Here is a 17,918-nt window from a genome sequence, read left to right as displayed (position 1 = left end):
GTTTGACACATGGTGTCAACCATTTGCCTGGGCAATGCCAATCTTGTTGGGAGTATATTTACAAAGAGTTCAACAAAATCAAGTCATATGAATATCATGTTCTTACTGGCAAATGCAGTACTGAAACATGACAACAGAGCAATGTCGTGAAGATGATATACCACCAACGTTCAATGATCAACTCTATGGAATGATGGACAAGTGGCTTTAGGACTGTCAAACTGTAAATTCACAGAAACAGACTTAGGAATCAATGTTTTCACCATCTACATCCCAACAATCATCATTAATAACACCAAGAACTTCACAACAATGATCACTATTACCTCCATATGGAGAATTAGAGCCTAAAGGTATGTTTTATAGTTTTTGTTCATAATCACTTTTGGCAATGACAAAAAACAACAACAATCCTGAAAAGCATAGTTCAGGCTGGCTAAGGAAGAAGTCCTGCACACAACTTGCAAAACAACTTGCAGAACAACTTGCAGGAGCACTGTGTGACAACAATGTGAGCCTCATTGATACAATGGAAAATAACTAGAAGGAAATTTGTTGTCATAATCTGAAGAAGGAAGAATTCAAGGAGCATACTCTAATTGATAAAGATGTGATGATTTACATGATCAACAATTCTAGGCGTAGCATTCCCACCTTGCATGGCCACTGCCAATATCCTTGGATCGATTCCATCAATTTAGATAGAGCATTCTTGTTGGAAGGACATGAGCATTCACGTAAAGCTGTTTGTATTAGTTGTCTGGCAATAGAAACACAAATGGATCAGAGTTATATTGAAAGGAAAGAAAGAATTTTGCAAGAGTAAGTACCAAGAATGCCAAACTGCAAAATGACAATCTTTGTGTATGGTTGATTGAATCCCCTCTCAATGACCACTGCTCGGGTATTGCCTATAAGCTTGGCAATGTTGTGGGGATTCAAGATGAGATTTTTCCCAAGGAACGAAGAGAAGAAAATACATACTGGAAGTAAAGATTGCTTGTGTTATCTTTGACCACCCTGGTACTCACAATCTTCTGGACAATATCCAGGCCTTCTACCACCTGCCCTACCACCGAATTCATTGGGAATTTTGAAGAATTTGTTGGTGTCAGGAATCCCCCAATTCTTGCCACATTCTTGACTCTCGCCGGATTCCTGACCTGCAAACCACATTCCTGACTCTCGAGACACTTCCCTATTCCTGACTCTCGAGACACTTCCCTGATGATGATGTGGCGCCTCCTCGACCTCAGCTATATTTAGGCCGTCCTCGATTCAAGAGTGGTGGAGCTTCATCAACCTATAGTATATATAGGTTAGCCTTGTTCCATTTCTCCACAATCTGAATCAACACCAGTCTAAGGCCTCTTCTTTGTTTTCACTAGCTTTTTCTCTTTGTCTTTAGCATTTTCCAGTCTTGATCTTGTTGGGGGTCTTGACAGTTGGGAGACCAAGTAGGATCCCAACTTCTAGTGATAGAACAGCTTCAATGGCCTCAAGTTGCATTCCCTTGCGTCACCAACATCAAGCTGCATTTCCAAGCATCTTCTGCAGTGCCATTCCAAATCATTTTCTTCCCTCTTCCTCTTGTTGCCAGACGACTCAACAAGCAATCATTTAATCATTTTAAAACCTTCCCTATGAGAAGAACTGAAATGAACCTGAATGTTAGAATCAGACCAACACTGGCAGCAAGCCCCCCTTTCTATGCTCTCAGCCAGGTTCCCTGCTGTGCCTGCGTTCAAGCCTTGTACTGAAATCTCTTACTTAAAACCCTGAAAAATAAAACAAAATTTGAGTTTGTGAGCACGCTAAAATAAATAAATTTGTGAGCTTCAAGTGGATTTGTTTAAGTCTACTACATAAGTAATGAGAATGTTTCTAAGCTTTGTAGCAGTGATATGAGGCTCCGGTCGCTAGCCTTGTGTTTGATTAGTCACTGGCTCAAGCTCAATATCTATTTCCCCTATGTCATCTATACTAATAATGAAGTTATGTAGAATGCAAGCTATTTTTATGGCAACTGTTAGCTGAGTGATGGTCTAAACTTTAACCAACTTCCTAAACATCCTCTAATGACCTTTAAGCAATCCAAAACTTCTCTCACATACCATCCTCAAAGACGACAATTAAAAGTTGAATGCTTCCCTCAATTTAGTTCCATTTGCACTTGGAAATGGTCTAACCACAGAAGCTCGTAGTATCCCGAGTCTCCAATGATATACTCCCAAAACTGGTATTGGCCTCTTGAGACTATTGGTAAGTTAAGAATCTCATTTAATTGAGCTCTTTTGTAGAATGAACTCTTCCTCAAAATAGTTATGTCATTGCAACTCCCAGGATCTCCAACTCAAATATCCAAAAACCTTGCTTCACTATCAATGATTGCTTGCATGACAATTGAGTTATCCTTGTCCTTGTTGTAATAATTACTTACAAAAGTGTTTTTAGGAAGTTCAACTTCGAAATGTGTGTAGTCAATTGCACCATAGCAATTCAAGAAGCCACAAAAACTCTCAAAACCTATTTTGACTACTGACAGATCTACAGGCCACAAAAGAAATTATCCTAGATGCTGGAATGTTGAGTCAGAGAACTTCTAACAATACTTCCAGACTATTGCTTTAGAAACACCAAAATGCTCTGTCAATCTAGCAAAAGAATCACCTAAACCTAATCTCCGTAAAGTAATGGCAACTTGTTTACCAACAAGAACATATCTAGATGGAATGTTCTTCAAATTTGGAGGCAATATTATTTGCATTAACAGAGCAACAAGTTCACAAATTGTCATAAACTACTCCTCAAAAACTCTGAAGAACTCTTTCCACTTTGTTAGATCTTGCATTCCAACCTCATCCACCCAATGACGAAACCAATGAAGAGACCTTGGTTTGATATAGAAATCTCCCTTTCGAAAGAAGTTCAAATGCAACCAACTCCCAACTACTACCAAGTACATGTGATGTTACACTAGCACCAATTGTTGGTAAAGAGTAGCTTCAAGCCTCTAGAGGTACATGCATTTTGCATCCTAATTTAGGCACAAGGCATTTCCTGAGTTAGGAATTGAGATCAGAATTTCTCCTGGTTTAAATTCCTAACTTGGATGACTGGGCATATAGTGGTTATATAGGCTGGTGATAACACTCCAGACTTATCCCCTTTTTGTCTTTTATATCCTTGGCCATAATAACATACACTCTTTTCTTCCATGCCTATCTTACTTATTGCCTTTTGGGGATTAAGGCTGTGAGATGTAAATTAATCTTAGCATAAACATCTTTGTAACAACACATGGCTAAGTATTTCTTTCCTTTTTATGTTTGGATCTAGTTTAGATTAGAGAGGATTCACAAGATCATTGTAGAGGTGATTTTGTAGTTCTTCATTTTGGCAACTACGGTGGGATAGGAGAAGTGAGGAGTACCTAAAGAACAAAGATTGGAAGCCTTGGCCACAACTAAAAGAAGAAGCCGAAGTCAAGAATCAAGGGAAAAATTAAAAAAAAAATAAAAATAAAAAGAAGAAAACAAAACAAAAAAGACGACAAAAACTTACAGCAAGAAGCATGGCAATCATGCTAGAGACTAAATGCTTGAAAACTACAATCATCTAGTGATCGCCCACTTCTTAAAAAGTCCAAGCATCTTCCATAACCGCCTGTTGGTGAGAGGTTGAAGATGAAGAATATTCTATAGATCAGAATATTTGAAGAATCTCTGACAAGAAATTAGAGCAAGCAAGTGCTAACAAGCATGAAAACATGAAGAACACTTGAAGATTGAAGCCACCCAAGTCATGGAAAACTTAGAGTGTGAGCATAATCGTTTTTAGCGAGAGATTGAAGAAAACGAATATATCAAGAATTTGCAACAAAGAAACAACGAAAGAAAAATTCTAGTGGCTGGAGATGGAGGAAGAATGAAAGAGCACAATTGCCCATTTGGAGACATAAGCTGTACAAGATACAAGGATTGCCTTTTGTGTGGTTTCAGAAATTGTGCAAAATCATACAAACAATGCTATCCAAAATGGCAATACGACACTTGCAAGCAAGCAAAAGCAAGACTCCGACTCAGGGATGAAAATGCCACAGCGGCAGAGAGAAAGAAACGAGAAAAAATAGCCCAAGAAAACAACGTCAAAAAGAGTGATGAAAGTTTAGAAAAAGGAGAGAAAAAAAGCTTCAGTTGCTTTCTAAAACTCCAAGAAACACTTTTGTGACTCTTTTACAAATTGTCTAGCAAATAGGAAGAATGCAAAAATGAGGAAATGTTGAAAGAAAAATATGTTTACTTCGATTTCTTTGCAACTCGAAGAACCTTGATTTGGGTGAATCGTGGACACTTCTTTCAACAAACAAATATCGAATTCTTAGGCATACATAAACATGAAACTTTTCAACTATTAACACTTGTTTTCAACATTGATTTAACAAGAGTTATAGCAGTGTGAAACCTTTGAACCACAAATTCATTGATTTGTTGACACACTTAGATTTAGAGGTTTTGAAGAGAATGCAAAATTACTTTACCGACTTCTTCAAAGTCCTCTGGGTGTAATGCTACTAGCAAGCACTCTTAATGAACTATACACTATAGCATATTGGCATCATTTAGAACGGATGAGAATAGTTGGAGAATTAAGAAATCAAGAACAGGGCAATCAACAAATTCGAATTGGGAATTTGAGTTCAAGAAACTGACGGGGACCTGAACTTGAGTCAAGTTCAAGGGAATGTCTTTAAAGTTCAAGGATTACGAATCAAAGGAGGAGAAATTTAAGACAGAATCACAATGGGCCAAGATTAAATACAGTAATAAACTTCAACTTTGACATTGAGGTCCAACGTTGAAATATATATCACTCGCAACTAACAAGGAAGAGTGCGTCCAAGAAATCTCAACATTTTAAGGAGTATTTTAGGAGATCTTGTGTCAAGATTACAAACTTATAATGCAAGAATATTAATTGAGACTATACCTTGGGAAGTTCTCAAAGCGATCGACTCTAATTGTGAAAGAGAATGTGCTATACGATAGAGGGAAGTAGAACAAAACCGGCAAGTATGATATCAGGGAAATGCACCATCACAAAATCGAGCACGCTGGATAGATTTGCGCACACATAGGCTTAAAGCAACAAGAATCTGTTGAAAACCATACTTTGACGTATGGACGTCACTTGAGACAAGAAACATACAAGAATTAGGAAATTAAAAATACAACCACCATTATATTCAGCATTTTCAAATCTTACCAACGACTGGGAAACACAAAAGCTCATAGTGAGAGCTTGCATTCCAAAACAACCAATACATTGTAAGAGATCAAAACAATTTTTCAAGATTGGACTACTAAAGAGAATTGCAATCGTTTGCATACTTGCTCGATCCCAAAGTTGGCGAGCAGTATCCAAATTTACTAGCAAATAGCTAAATCGATCAATTTATGACAAAACAAACCTCCTTCCAACAAACAAAATCGTGTTTACTAACACTATTAGATTTTTCAAATACAAGACCTTTCCTGAGCTAGACTCAGGAAAGTGACCTTGGGACGAAACTCAGAAAGAATCAAGAAAGAAAAACTTGATTGAAGACTCAAGACACAAGAGCTTGACTTTGCATTTATACTACAAAACAAAACTTGCAGAAGACTCAAGACACAAGAGCTTGACTTTGCAATCTATGAAGGACAACAATTGACTCAAGATAACTTCGGGCAAAACACAAATTCAAGAAACTTACCTTAATATTCAAGTTGAGAAAACTCAGCAAACTAAATGTACAAATAGAAACCAGACCCAATCAAGATCTGGGAAAGAGATCTTTGACAAAAGAATGGAGAAGTGAAAAAGGAAGAGGTAGTAAAAAAGAAATTAGAACAACAATAGCAATAAATTTTAGAAACAATTTTAAATAAGTACGATAAAGAGGATAAACAAATTCAAGTTGCTGAGTCGAGCAACCCAGTCAAAGATAACAAAGAATTGAATATCAAAGATGCCTTAGAGTTTGAGGCATTTGAAGAAGCAAAATATACAGCATCAAAGTTTTGTTCAAATCTAGAAGAACAACAACTCAACCAACAAAGTCTACAACCACCTATGGCAACCATCAACCCAATGAGTACAATTGGAAGCATGGTTACATATCCAATTTTCACAGGAAGTAAGTCAGAAGATTCAGAATTACATGTAAAACAATTCAACATTATTGTCAAAATGAACAATCAAGAACAGCATCAAGCCATACTTTTCCCATACACACTTAAAGGAAAAGCTTTTGAGTGGTATAATACACTAGAGGATTCTGTACCACATGAATAGAAACTTGAACAATTCAAGGAACAATTCCCAGCCGGAGGAACACCGGAGGAGCATTATGAGCAAATTAAGAATATAAAATAGTGACCAAAGGAAGGAATTTAAGACTATACTAGACAATTCAAATTACATACAAAGAAATGTAAAGATCTCATCACCGACAAAAGCAAGAGTTTGTTTTATATACAAGGATTACAAGAAGCCTATTGCAACATGATAGCCTTAGCTGATACACCTAATGAAGAAAGTGTTGATTCACTGTCTCAAGGAATCTTAAAACTTGAGAAACAGTTTAAGCAATTCATTAAAGGTGAATCTTCTCATGCTAATGATAACTCAGATGATGAAGAGGAAGAAATACTAATCAAAACAAAAAAGAAACAGACACAGGGAAAAGACATTAGACATGTATTGAAGAAGTTGGCTTTAACTGAACTTAAACAAGGAGTCTTTTGTACAAAATGCAAAAGTGAAGGACATTCTATTTTAGACTGTAAATTCCATTTACCCAAATGTCAAATTTGTGATAGGGAAGGACATATAGCCAAGAATTGTCGATATAGAAATACTACCGAAGTTTTAAGAGTGGAAAATGTTCAATGAGGACCACTATGGCAAAATTATCAAAGAAACAACAACCAAGAACAAAGACCACCAAGAAACTATTATTACCAAGAGAATCAACAATATAATCAAGGATATAATCATGGATATATTCCCCCATGAAATCAAAACTATAGTCAAGGACAAAACAATTTTAGAGGCAATTACAACCAACAACGATACAATGGACAACTAAATAATTATCAACGTCCACAAGGGAACAACTACAACCAAAGCCAATAAAGGCAATATAATAATTACAACAATCAAGCATCGCAACAAAATTATCAACCAAGACAAAATCAACCACAAGAAAATCAAACTAGACAACAATACAATCCACAAAACCAAAGAGTCAATCAAGCTCCAGCTGGAAGACCACCAGCAGCACAAGTAGTTCAACCAAAAGTTGATGTAGAAGATGACGAACAACTAATGACTGAAAAACTAGAAGTTTTGGCAATCACAAGAACACAATATGAATGTCAACAACCTGATAATAACGAAGAACAAGATGAAAGTGATCAAGCATTAGAAATCAGGAATACCAAGTGGAAAAAGAGTAAGAAAATACTTAACACCATTAAATAAGAGCTTCAAAACAAAGATCCCGAAATTATTAATAATCAAATATACAATCAAGACAACCAAACTCAAGTATTAAGCTTTACTCAAGATGAGCATACAACCATTGCCGAGCACATACTACAGTAGGGAATTACTTTAACCCTACAGCAAATACTGCAAATAGCACCATATATGAAAGACCAAATCTTAAAGATATGTAATCAAAGGATCCCTAAAGCTCGCATACAAGAAAAATGCTAATCTCAATCAATACGACAAGAACAACCTGAAAGAATCCAACCTGGTGATTATGATGATAATGTACCTTGTATCAACGTACACATCGGCAAAAATCATATTGAAAGAGCTATCCTTGATGGAGGTTCTGGGGTTAATATCATCAAATATGCACTATGCAAAGTTTTAAGACTCGGCAATATACAAACTGCACCATTCATTGTATGCATGGTTGATTAAAGAGTTGTCAGACCAGCAGGCATCATGCGTGATGGCTCTATGACAGTCAAAGGACATAAATTTAAAGTTAACTTTCTTGTGTTAAAAATGTTGATTGAAGAATCTTCTTACAAAATCTTGTTAGGCAAACCTTGGCTTAACAAAGTTGTTTTTGCACAGTATTGGATGGAACATGAGATATGTATCCAATCTCAACAAGGACAGACTAAAATATCAACATTGACAAGCAAGAAAATCTCAAGAAGTTTCCGACCAACACAAGTTCAAGAATACAATTGGCAAGAAGGCTTAGACGATCTTGAAGAAGCTAAATTATTTGAAGCATATCCTGAACTTAAAGCAATCCAAGAAATTGACCTCAACAGGATACTTCCTGTAACCAAGTGTCAAGACTATGAAGATTCAAAAACAACTGAATTTAAAGCAACAAAAACCACCATACAAAAAACAAAACCAGTGATACAACCAGAACAACTACAAATTATAAAATATCACCTAGATATACAAAATGAACTAGCTCTCACCATTGAAAATCAAGAATTCAAACTTTGCGTAATATCAATGAAGATATTGAAGAATTAAATCTAGGGGTTCCCTCAAATCCACAAAATGTCTTAATAGCTATACAACTCGACAAACCTTTTAAACTTGACGCTACTGTGCTTCTTACTAAGTATAAAGATGTCTTTGCTTGGTCATATAAAGACCTCAAAGGTATACCACCTGATTTATGTACACATCGAATCGAATTACTTCCAGGAATTCGACCCATTAAACAAACTACTTATCGGATGAATATAATGTTCACTGAAAAAGTAAAAGCTGAAATTTACAAACTCCTTGAAGTAGGATTTATATATTCAATACAAAATGCCTAATGAATATCACCTTTAGTCATTGTATCTAAGAAAAATGGGAAATTACGCATTTGTGTGAACTACAAAAAGTTAAATGATCCAACTACAAAAGATGTTTTTCCCATCCCATTTTCAGATGAAATACTTGATGCCGTCACCGGTCATGAGATGTACTCATTTTTCAGGCTACAATCAAGTACATATAGTTGTCGAGGATCAACATAAAACAACTTTCATAAGTTCATGGGGAGCATACGCATACATGCGAATGCCATTTGGATTAACCAATGCCCCATTTACATTTCAACAGATCATTACCAATACTTTCCAAGATTATCTCACAGATTTCATGCGAGTCTTTATGGATGACTTTAGTGTTTTTGGACCTAAAGACAAACACCTTGAATACCTCAAGAAATGTTTTATCAAATGTATACAAAACCAAGTTGCTCTTAATCCTGAAAAATGTACTTTCCTTGTTAAATCAGGAATACTCACATTATTTCCACTCATGGCATTCAAATTGATAAAGTTAAAATTGACGTCATTATGAAAATGCAACCACCTCATGATCTTAAAAGTTTGCGAAGTTTTCTAGGCAAGATGGGTTACTATAGAAGATTTATCAAAGACTATTCCAAGTCGCTAAACCCTTAACTGATTTACTCAAGAAAGATAAATTTTATCACTGGACTCAAGAATGTTAGCAAGCATTCTTGATACTCAAAGATAAACTTACACAGGCACCAATTCTTGTCTAACCAATTTGGACTCAAGAATTTCTTGTACAAGTTGATGCCTCTGGCTATGCTCTAGGAGCAATTCTTTGCCAAAGAAAAGATGATCATTGTGATCACCCATTATATTATGCAAGTCGACAACTTTCTCCATCTAAAATGAATTATACAACTACAGAAAAAGAAGCTTTAGGTATGATATATGCCTTAACCAAGTTTATACACTATTTACTTTCCAACAAAGTAAAATTATTCATTGATCATCAAGCATTGATTCATCTACTCAATAAACCCATCTTTAGCGGATGAATAGCAAGATGGTTTTTGTTATTATAGGAATTCAATTTCGAAATAGTTCACAAACCTGGCAAATACCATGAATAAGTTGATCATCTCAGCAGAATTACAACCGGGGAAAATATACAAGACCCCAACGATGACTTACCTGATTCACATCTTTTTAAGATTACCACCCACAATACACTTCAAAAAATCTTTTATTATTTAACTACTACAAAAGTTCCCACATCATGTACCACGCAAGATCAAAGGAAATAATTCATCTTGAGGACACGACGATACTCAGTTGTCAGAGGAAGACTCTATAGAATTTGACATGATAATATGTTAAGAAGATGTGTACGTTCACAAGGAGAGAAACACGAGTTATTAGAAGAAGCCTATGCCAGTTGCTCTGGAGGGCATTTTGCAAAAGAAATTACAGCAAGGAAAATATTGCAAGCAGGCATATGGTGGCCTACATTATTGAAAGACACTTCATAGTTTTGTCAAACTTGTGATATTTGTCAGCGTACACAATTTCCACCCAAGAAACAAACACAAGAACTGAATCCAACTATAGCAATGGAACCTTTCCAAAGATGGGACCTAGATTTTGTAGGACCCATACAAAAGAGCAGAAATGGAAATCAATATATTTTGGTAGCAACAGATTATATGACAAAATGAGTAGAAGCCCAACCACTCAAGAAAGCGACAACAAAGAATACAGCAAAGTTTCTTTATGAAATGATTATCACAAGATATGGATTACCTCGAGAAATAGTAATGGATAGAGGAACACATTTCCTCAATGAAACAATCAAGATTTTACTAGATGAATTCTTCATTAAACATAAGAAATTTACACCATATTATCCACAAGGCAACAGCCAAGCCGAATCCACAAACAAAACACTCAAGAATATACTGAAGAAAATAGTACAAACCAATCTTAAAGATTGGGATAATAGAGTTTATGATGCTCTTTGGGCTTATAGAACAGCTGCAAATTAATCAAGAAGAATCAATCAAGAAAAGATTGGCTATGCTAGAAATGTTAGATGATTCCAACATGATAGTTTTGAAAAGTTTCATATACTTATATTCCAAAAACATTTTACAAAGTGCTAGTTGCCATTGAAGAAGCAATATTCCCTTATACTTGCTTTATAATTATTTGTGACAACAACATTATATGTAAAACTCCACCCTGCAGAATAGAAAGACTGTTTTCGAAGGGATAGGAATGGCACTTGTAATCTTTCTTATTTCCAAATGGGAGCTAGAACATAGATTTGGATGCCTTGAGAGGCACACTCTGCTTGTGCCATGTCAAACTTCTCATCATCAAATTACTTAACTATCCTTCATTATGCATCCCTATATATCCCTATACTAATTCCTAAAGCTCTCCAACGATTTGGTTCTTGACAGGTATGGCATTGACTTTGCGGAAGATTTGATAAATTTCCTTGTAAAATCGCCTTGCATACATGCTTTGCAAAGAGCAATCCATTCAACATAGATTAAGCCCATCATACAAGTGGGCCAATTGTCTTTAAATTTAATTCTCTGTATCAACATCCAATGGAGCCTTCGTAAATATCAAGAATGGGCTGAGGCCCAGCGGAGAGGATAACATATGGAACTCAGAGAGGATAACATATGAAGCATGTCGGGAGGCAACGGGGGAGATAGGATACAAGGAAGGCAATGGGAACGAGGTATCAATGAGCCCATCTCCACCTGCGCCTCAAACGCAAGCATTTCACACCACTACTTCCCACTTTCAACAGGAGCTCATGATAGACTCTCACCGGCATGGTCTTGAGAATCTGGATTGCCACGCCTAGCATGGCACTGATGTGGAGCAGGAGGAGCGCAGTGCTGCTGCTCAAATTCACAACAGCAGCATTGGATCTTGCGTTGCTGTCTATAGCAAACCCACTGCACTTAACACTCCAGATAGATTTCTGAAGACTCTCCTATGCCCAATCTCTGTGCGTCCCGCTCTCCATCCATGGGGGATGGGGTGGCTCACGGAATGGCTGGATATCAACGATCGATGTTTGGGTCAACACATCAAAACAGTGAAGAATCAAGTCTGAACTGCTCTGAAGATGTTCTCCAGCATCACATAAGGCAATGCATCACTCACAAGGCTGGACTGGCGTAAATTCCGCAGCATGCATCCCTCGATTCATCTCCCCGTGGTTTTTGCACGCGGTAAGAAACGTTGCCCATGCAACTCCATCTGCTGGCAAAGGCATATTCTCCAGGACATCCTCGGCCTCTTTCAATCGCCCTAGTCGTCCGAGAGCATCAACAATGCAGGCGTAGCGGTCTTGCGAAGGATCCAATCCATTGTCAAAGCTCATTGCCGTGAAGTAGCTTACTGCTTCCTTGACGAGCCCCAGATAACTACATGCCATCAAAACAATGGCAAATGCTGCCTTGTCGGGGCCAAAGCCGTGAAGAAACATCGCCCAGAAGAGCTGGGTCGCTGCCCGGTCTGGGCATATGCTGCAAGAATCGTGTTCCAGGAGACCAAGTTCCAAGTTGGCATCTCATCGAACGCTTTCTTAGCATCACAAATATTTCCATCTAGAGCATATACCACTAGAATTGTGTTCCATGAATAGGAATCCCAGCAGCAAACCAAAGAAAACGCCCGGAAACGACCTCTCTGGGCATAAACAGCAATTATCGCGTTCCATGAAACAAGATCTCTGTGTGGCATTTCTTCAAACAAGTGTTTTCCTTGATCAGCATCACCGTTTCGCGCGTATGACTTGATCATAATCGTCCACGACAGTACGCTGTGCTCAGGCATCCTATCAAACAAACTCTTGGCTTGAATCAAATCCCCATTTTGGGCATAGCAGCAGTGCATCGCCCCCTAGAGGATCGCGTTTCGGTGGACAATTTCCTGGAAGACATCCTCCGCCTCCTCCACGAATCCATTCTCCGCAAACATGACGAGAATCACCGCGCGAGTGATGCTGTTCTTCTCGGGCATGGAATCAAACGCGGCCTTCGCATCGCCCACTCGCCCGCGCTGCGCGAAACCCTGCACGAGGATCGTCCACGCTACCATATTCGTCTCGGGCATCATATCCAGCACTTCTCTCGCTCGCCCAATCTCTCCGCCGCGAGCAAATCCCCGCAGCAGCGTCGCCCACGTCTTGCAGTTCCTCTCGGGCATCGCATCAAACACTGCCTTGCTCGATCCAATCCGCCCGCAATCGCCCAGCGCCTTGACCATCGCAGTGGAGGAAACTACGTCCCACACCGCCATTCGATCGAACTCCCCCGGATGCCCACTCTCGGCATACGCGGTCACGAGCGCCGTCCACGACGCGATGTTCTTGGCCGGCAAAGCATCAAAGATCCTTGTCGATTCCTCCAAAGCCCACACCGCGCGTAGACAACCAGCGTTTCATCCCACCAAGACGATGCCTTGTGAGCTACACGCGCCATATTTTAAATCCGGGAGATTATTCGAGGTATCACAAGGCCTTTTTGTTACACTGTAAAGAGTTTCCTTTCTCTAGCAACTTTAAGGAGCTTCCTCGCTTCGCTCGTGGCTCCAAAGAATCACCCCAGCCAAAAAAAAATTCCTCCTTCCACGACTACTACTTCGCTACACTGCTCTACCAAAATCCACCCAGCAACACTACTTACTTGTGGAGTGTGATTTACAATTCCACCTCTTGCAAGTCGTCTCCAAACACTCCGGAGGAACTGGCAGCTTCGAATCCCACTGTGCCGGACTGTTGATGGTGGTGCCGATGAATCGAACTTTCCTGGTGTTGGTTTTGCTGCTGCTGCTCGACCATCACTGGCGGAGTGACTTCCAGAGCTGGAGGTGGCGGCAACGAGACGGTCGACGGTGCTGCTGGATAGTGATTCGAATAGAACATTGCTGGCGAAGAGCTGCTCGAGAGATGATCAGGCGTTGGCCCCGGATCGTTTCTCATATCCTGTACAACCGGCTGAGCGAATGCTCCATTCCCGTTTGAGAACGCCGTGTCGGAGACAAAGGCCGGTGCCGAGTAAGGATCCACCGAATGGTTGCTGTTGATATCTGGAGCAGCGGCAGCAGCGGCCGCAGGCACGAAAAATCTCGCTGGAGCCAAAGGCTTTGCGCTTGCCTTTGGCACCACGCCAAACAGTGGAGGAGAGTCCGATGATGTCTTGGATGGTGTTACGCTACCTTTGTTGAATGTATCGACATATCTGCAAAAACTTCGTGAGACTGGAGTGATGGGAATGACCAAAACGGTACCTTGATCTAACGTTTTGACGTGCGCGAGCTGCGTACTGGTTACTGCTTGGAGGCATTGGTGGGATTCCACTCACAACCGGTTGCGGCCTTTCCGGAGTTGGCTGTGGTCTCTCCGGCGACATGGAAATAGGAGCGCCGTTCTCCTCCACGCGGGAGACGAGCCTGTTTGCCGTGGGAGGAGGAGCCAACGGAAGCTCTGGCGCTTGTGCCTCGGCTCCTTCTTCAACCCAGCGCTTCAGTGTCTCGTCGTATCTAAACTTGTTGCTGTCGCCAAGCTTTGCCTGCATCACATACCGACCATCAATCAGCTAGCGCTCTTTCCAAAGCTTCTACAAACCTCCTTCGAAGGTGTTTTTATGAAGCCCATCGCTCTTTGCACGAAAGAAGTAAAGACGCCTCTGTTTGGCGTTCCTTTCGCTGGACTAACGATCTGATGAAAGAATACAAGTCTTAATCGAAGGTACACAAGAGCAAGTCGAGTTACCTGTGCAGGCCTAAAGTCAGGCTCAGAAATGCTTCTCGCTGGCATGTTGGATCTTCTCGTAATATCACTTATGGGTTCCATTGATGCCGACGAGGCAAGTGATACACTGCTTCTGCTAGAAGCTGTTGCGGGACGGTTATTAATATCAGCATTATCAGAAGCTTTCGGGGGCGAAGGGCCTATCATCTTGTGTAGACCAATATTGCCAAAAAACCGTTGCACAATTGACGTCGAGCCTCCCTGGATCACAGGAAAGTGAGTATAAACGCCGAGTGTCCGCTTACAAACCTGAGAGTGGATACGAAGACGCTCTTCCAAGGCTACAGCCGCTTCTTTGCACACATCAGCTGCATGGCCCGCTGTTTTCAATGTTTTCAACACCGCTAGGCAATACCTTCGAAGAGAAACCTTGTGTTAACGAAGCATACAGTTAAGAATCACAACCAACCTTAAAGCTTCGTTTATCTTTCCAGCTTCAGCAAGCATCGACGCATAAATAAGCTTGTATGGCTGAAAAGGAAGTAAAATAAACTGGGAATTGCCAGTCACTCTTGCAAATTCGTACACTTCCGTTCGCTGATGAAGAAAACGTTAACAATTGTTATTGAGGACAAACACGGCTTACCTGGATAGCTTCTGGACTAGCGTACGTGCGTGGATACTTACAATGGTCGGCACCTATAAGACAAAGTCTGGCAGAAGGGGAGAAAGGCTCAAAAGTAGCATTTGCAACAAGATAGCAAATATGGGCTCCACATATCTGCAAGTTAAAACTATGAGACACATCAACGTGTGACCATGTATATACCTCATCTCGATGTCTCCAGAGACAATCACCAAGATGCATAATCACTCTCTCGTCCCCATTAGTTCGGTTAGCTGCCATTATAGCCAGGTTTTCCTGCCATTCTTCGAGCATTCCTTCTACTGCGTCCTGCAAGTCAACATGCACTCCTTAAGCAAGAGAGTAGCTTGATAAAAGTATTTCACCTGTGTTGCACCATCTACAGCGGACGCTGGAACCGGTTGAGGTTGAAGCGCCGTTACGTTTGACAAATTAGTGTTCCCTACGAACACTCCGGCATGTTGACCAGCATAAAGAAGAGTTAGAGTCCGGAGGGGAAACCCTGGTTGAAACTGACGTTGAGCCATCTCCGCTATAGTGTCGGTGTAGAACTATTAAAAACCACAAGACCATCACTAACGGTCTATACATCAAAGCTACAAGACAAGGTACCTTCTCTCCCAGCTGCCGGGCCATAAGAAGAGCACATCCCCAAAGTTGCCCGTCTTGAGCAGCCCGTAAAGCCTCTTTCTGCTTTCCGGCAATCAGTAGCCTTTTCACCTCAAATGCAGTTGCCTGTCGCCAGAAAGTCTTTGTTTGTATCAACTCAAGAGAAAAAGACTGCCCAACCTGCATTTGCTGTTCGGTTGGAGTTGTCTGTAGACAGCGAGAGCCAAAAGCCCATGACTCTTCGCTCTTACTTGGCTCTAGCAGCTTCGCAAGCGCTACTTCAGGTCCGTTATCATCCTGGATTAAAGACAGTAAGTTATTCCTCCTAGTAAAACACTCAAGAAAAAATAAATTCTACCTGCCTACCCATTGCTGCAATATTGACAGTCGACCGAAGGTTGCCGTAGTGTTGGCAGCAAATCTTAAGCACCCCCCACATATACCGCAAGGATGCAAGGTTACTGCTACCAGACTCTTCCAGTTTCATAGTCTTCTCGTCCAACCATTTCATCACGTCCTTCATGGACGCGTTGCCAGCAAGCGGGCCACTGCTGTGCCCGTAACCGAGACCAAAGTCTGCCAGCTGATTCATCTGGAAAATCTGAAATGGCTGCGAAGTCGAGAACTGCAGAAACAAAATTTGCGCGGGTTAGCAATCAAACTACTTGCAAAGTTCCTTTCCTTCATTACCTGTTCGGCTCCCTTTGGTTTCATAATCACTAACCTTCCACCAAAACCAAACGCAGTCACAGTACAGGGTGGTCTTCCCGCAGTCGACCTGAAGGCTTCCTCCTGTGTCCTGGGAGGCGTAACCGCATAGTTTGCTGGCTGACCGAATTGATACTGAGAAGAAGTATAAGAGTGATAGTCCTGTGTGCTGCCGTTGTTTCCAGCGTAGTTAGCATAACCTTGTCCAAACTGCTGCTGACTCCCATAGTAGCCGGAAGTTGATTGCTCCCATTGCCCAGTTTGGTAGTTGTAAGTCCATCCGGGGTACTCGGGAACTTGGTAGCCTTGAGCAGTCTGCGGTTGTCCCGTTTGATAGCTAAGACTATCGTGAGAGACCTGCGGTTGGCCCGTTTGATAGCTAAAACCACCGTGAGAAATCTGCGCTTGACTTGTTCTATTCTCCAGGGGGATCTGCGGTTGAAAGGAATTCTGGTACTGGAAAGAATTCTGGCCCTGGTAGCTAAAACTCTCTTGACCAGTTTGCTGCGTTGGAAAAGAATCCTGGCCTTGTTGGTAGCCGAACATCTGTTGTGGAAAACGCTGGCCCGTGCTCCCTTGGTAGCCGGAAGCGTTCTGGTAGCTATGCGTCTGGTGGGGAAAAGATTGCAGTGTTTCTTCTTGGTAACTGGAAAAGTCTTGCCCACCCAGATGGCTGCTAAAAGAACTCTGAGGCAAAGTATTTTGGCCTGCCTGGTAGCCAAAACTCTCAGTCGTGGCAGGAACTGGAGCTTGGATAGAATTCTCAGCCGGAGTATTTTGGCTTGACTGCAAGCCCAAACTCTCAGTAGTGGCAGCCTGTGTTGGAGCTGGATCCTGGTAGTTGAAAACCTCCTGACTGCCCTTCGCTACAAAAGGATCGTAACTCGGTGCATCCTTTGTCGCCAAAGAGCCAAACGACGCCTCTAGAGAATCCTGGTAGCTACCAAAATCTTGACCACTCTGGACCTTTGGGGAGAAATCCTCTCCCTGATAGCCAAACGAAGCATCGTTGCCTTGAGCCACTGGAAAACCGATATTTCCCTCCTCCTTGCCGCTGTTCCCACTCTTCTCCTCCGGATCTAAAGGGCGTGCCGCGGCATCTTGATCCGCCTGTGCCAGGAAGTCCGAGAAGGAGCCGAATCCACTCGGATCATCGCCCGAGACGAGGCTGTCGAGGCTGTTCCAGCTCACCTCGGAAACTCTGGTCTCCATTTGTGGAATCTAGCGTGCTCCCGAGCGCCGAATTACATGGATCTTCGATTCTAGGCAGAGATTTCGCGCTAGATCTACGCGGCCCACCTTTTGCAGCATCCGAATCCAGCTACCATTCGTGAAACCCCATCCCTGT

At 41.1% G+C, this 17,918-nt stretch overlaps 2 protein-coding genes and 1 pseudogene across 2 annotated transcripts; all 3 read right to left on the bottom strand.

Moving 5' to 3' along the window:
• Positions 1-2,152: 2,152 nt before the first annotated feature.
• On the bottom strand, positions 2,153-2,797 carry LOC112348145 (annotated as a pseudogene).
• Positions 2,798-12,755: 9,958 nt separating this feature from the next.
• LOC112348144 (putative pentatricopeptide repeat-containing protein At5g37570) lies at positions 12,756-13,154 on the bottom strand. The gene has a single exon (XM_024680240.1). The coding sequence runs from the start codon at positions 13,152-13,154 to the stop codon at positions 12,756-12,758; it is 399 nt and encodes a 132-aa protein (XP_024536008.1).
• A 202-nt stretch (positions 13,155-13,356) lies between these two features.
• Positions 13,357-17,915, bottom strand: LOC9629636 (protein transport protein SEC16B homolog). The gene is made up of 13 exons (XM_002975218.2): positions 16,553-17,915; positions 16,221-16,487; positions 16,043-16,159; positions 15,866-15,988; positions 15,619-15,804; positions 15,437-15,562; positions 15,254-15,388; positions 15,077-15,204; positions 14,917-15,022; positions 14,629-14,868; positions 14,482-14,574; positions 14,145-14,425; positions 13,357-14,095 (listed from the first exon to the last, which is right to left on the bottom strand). The coding sequence occupies exons 1-13, from the start codon at positions 17,780-17,782 to the stop codon at positions 13,555-13,557; spliced, it is 3,573 nt and encodes a 1,190-aa protein (XP_002975264.1). The 5' UTR covers positions 17,783-17,915; the 3' UTR covers positions 13,357-13,554.
• Between the last annotated feature and the right edge of the window lie 3 nt (positions 17,916-17,918).

The sequence above is a fragment of the Selaginella moellendorffii genome, unplaced genomic scaffold (genome assembly GCF_000143415.4).
Source record: "Selaginella moellendorffii unplaced genomic scaffold, v1.0 SELMOscaffold_27, whole genome shotgun sequence".
NCBI lineage: Eukaryota > Viridiplantae > Streptophyta > Lycopodiopsida > Selaginellales > Selaginellaceae > Selaginella > Selaginella moellendorffii.
The sequence above is the reverse complement of the archived record's forward strand: the minus strand, read 5'-3'. Positions and strand labels throughout refer to the sequence as shown.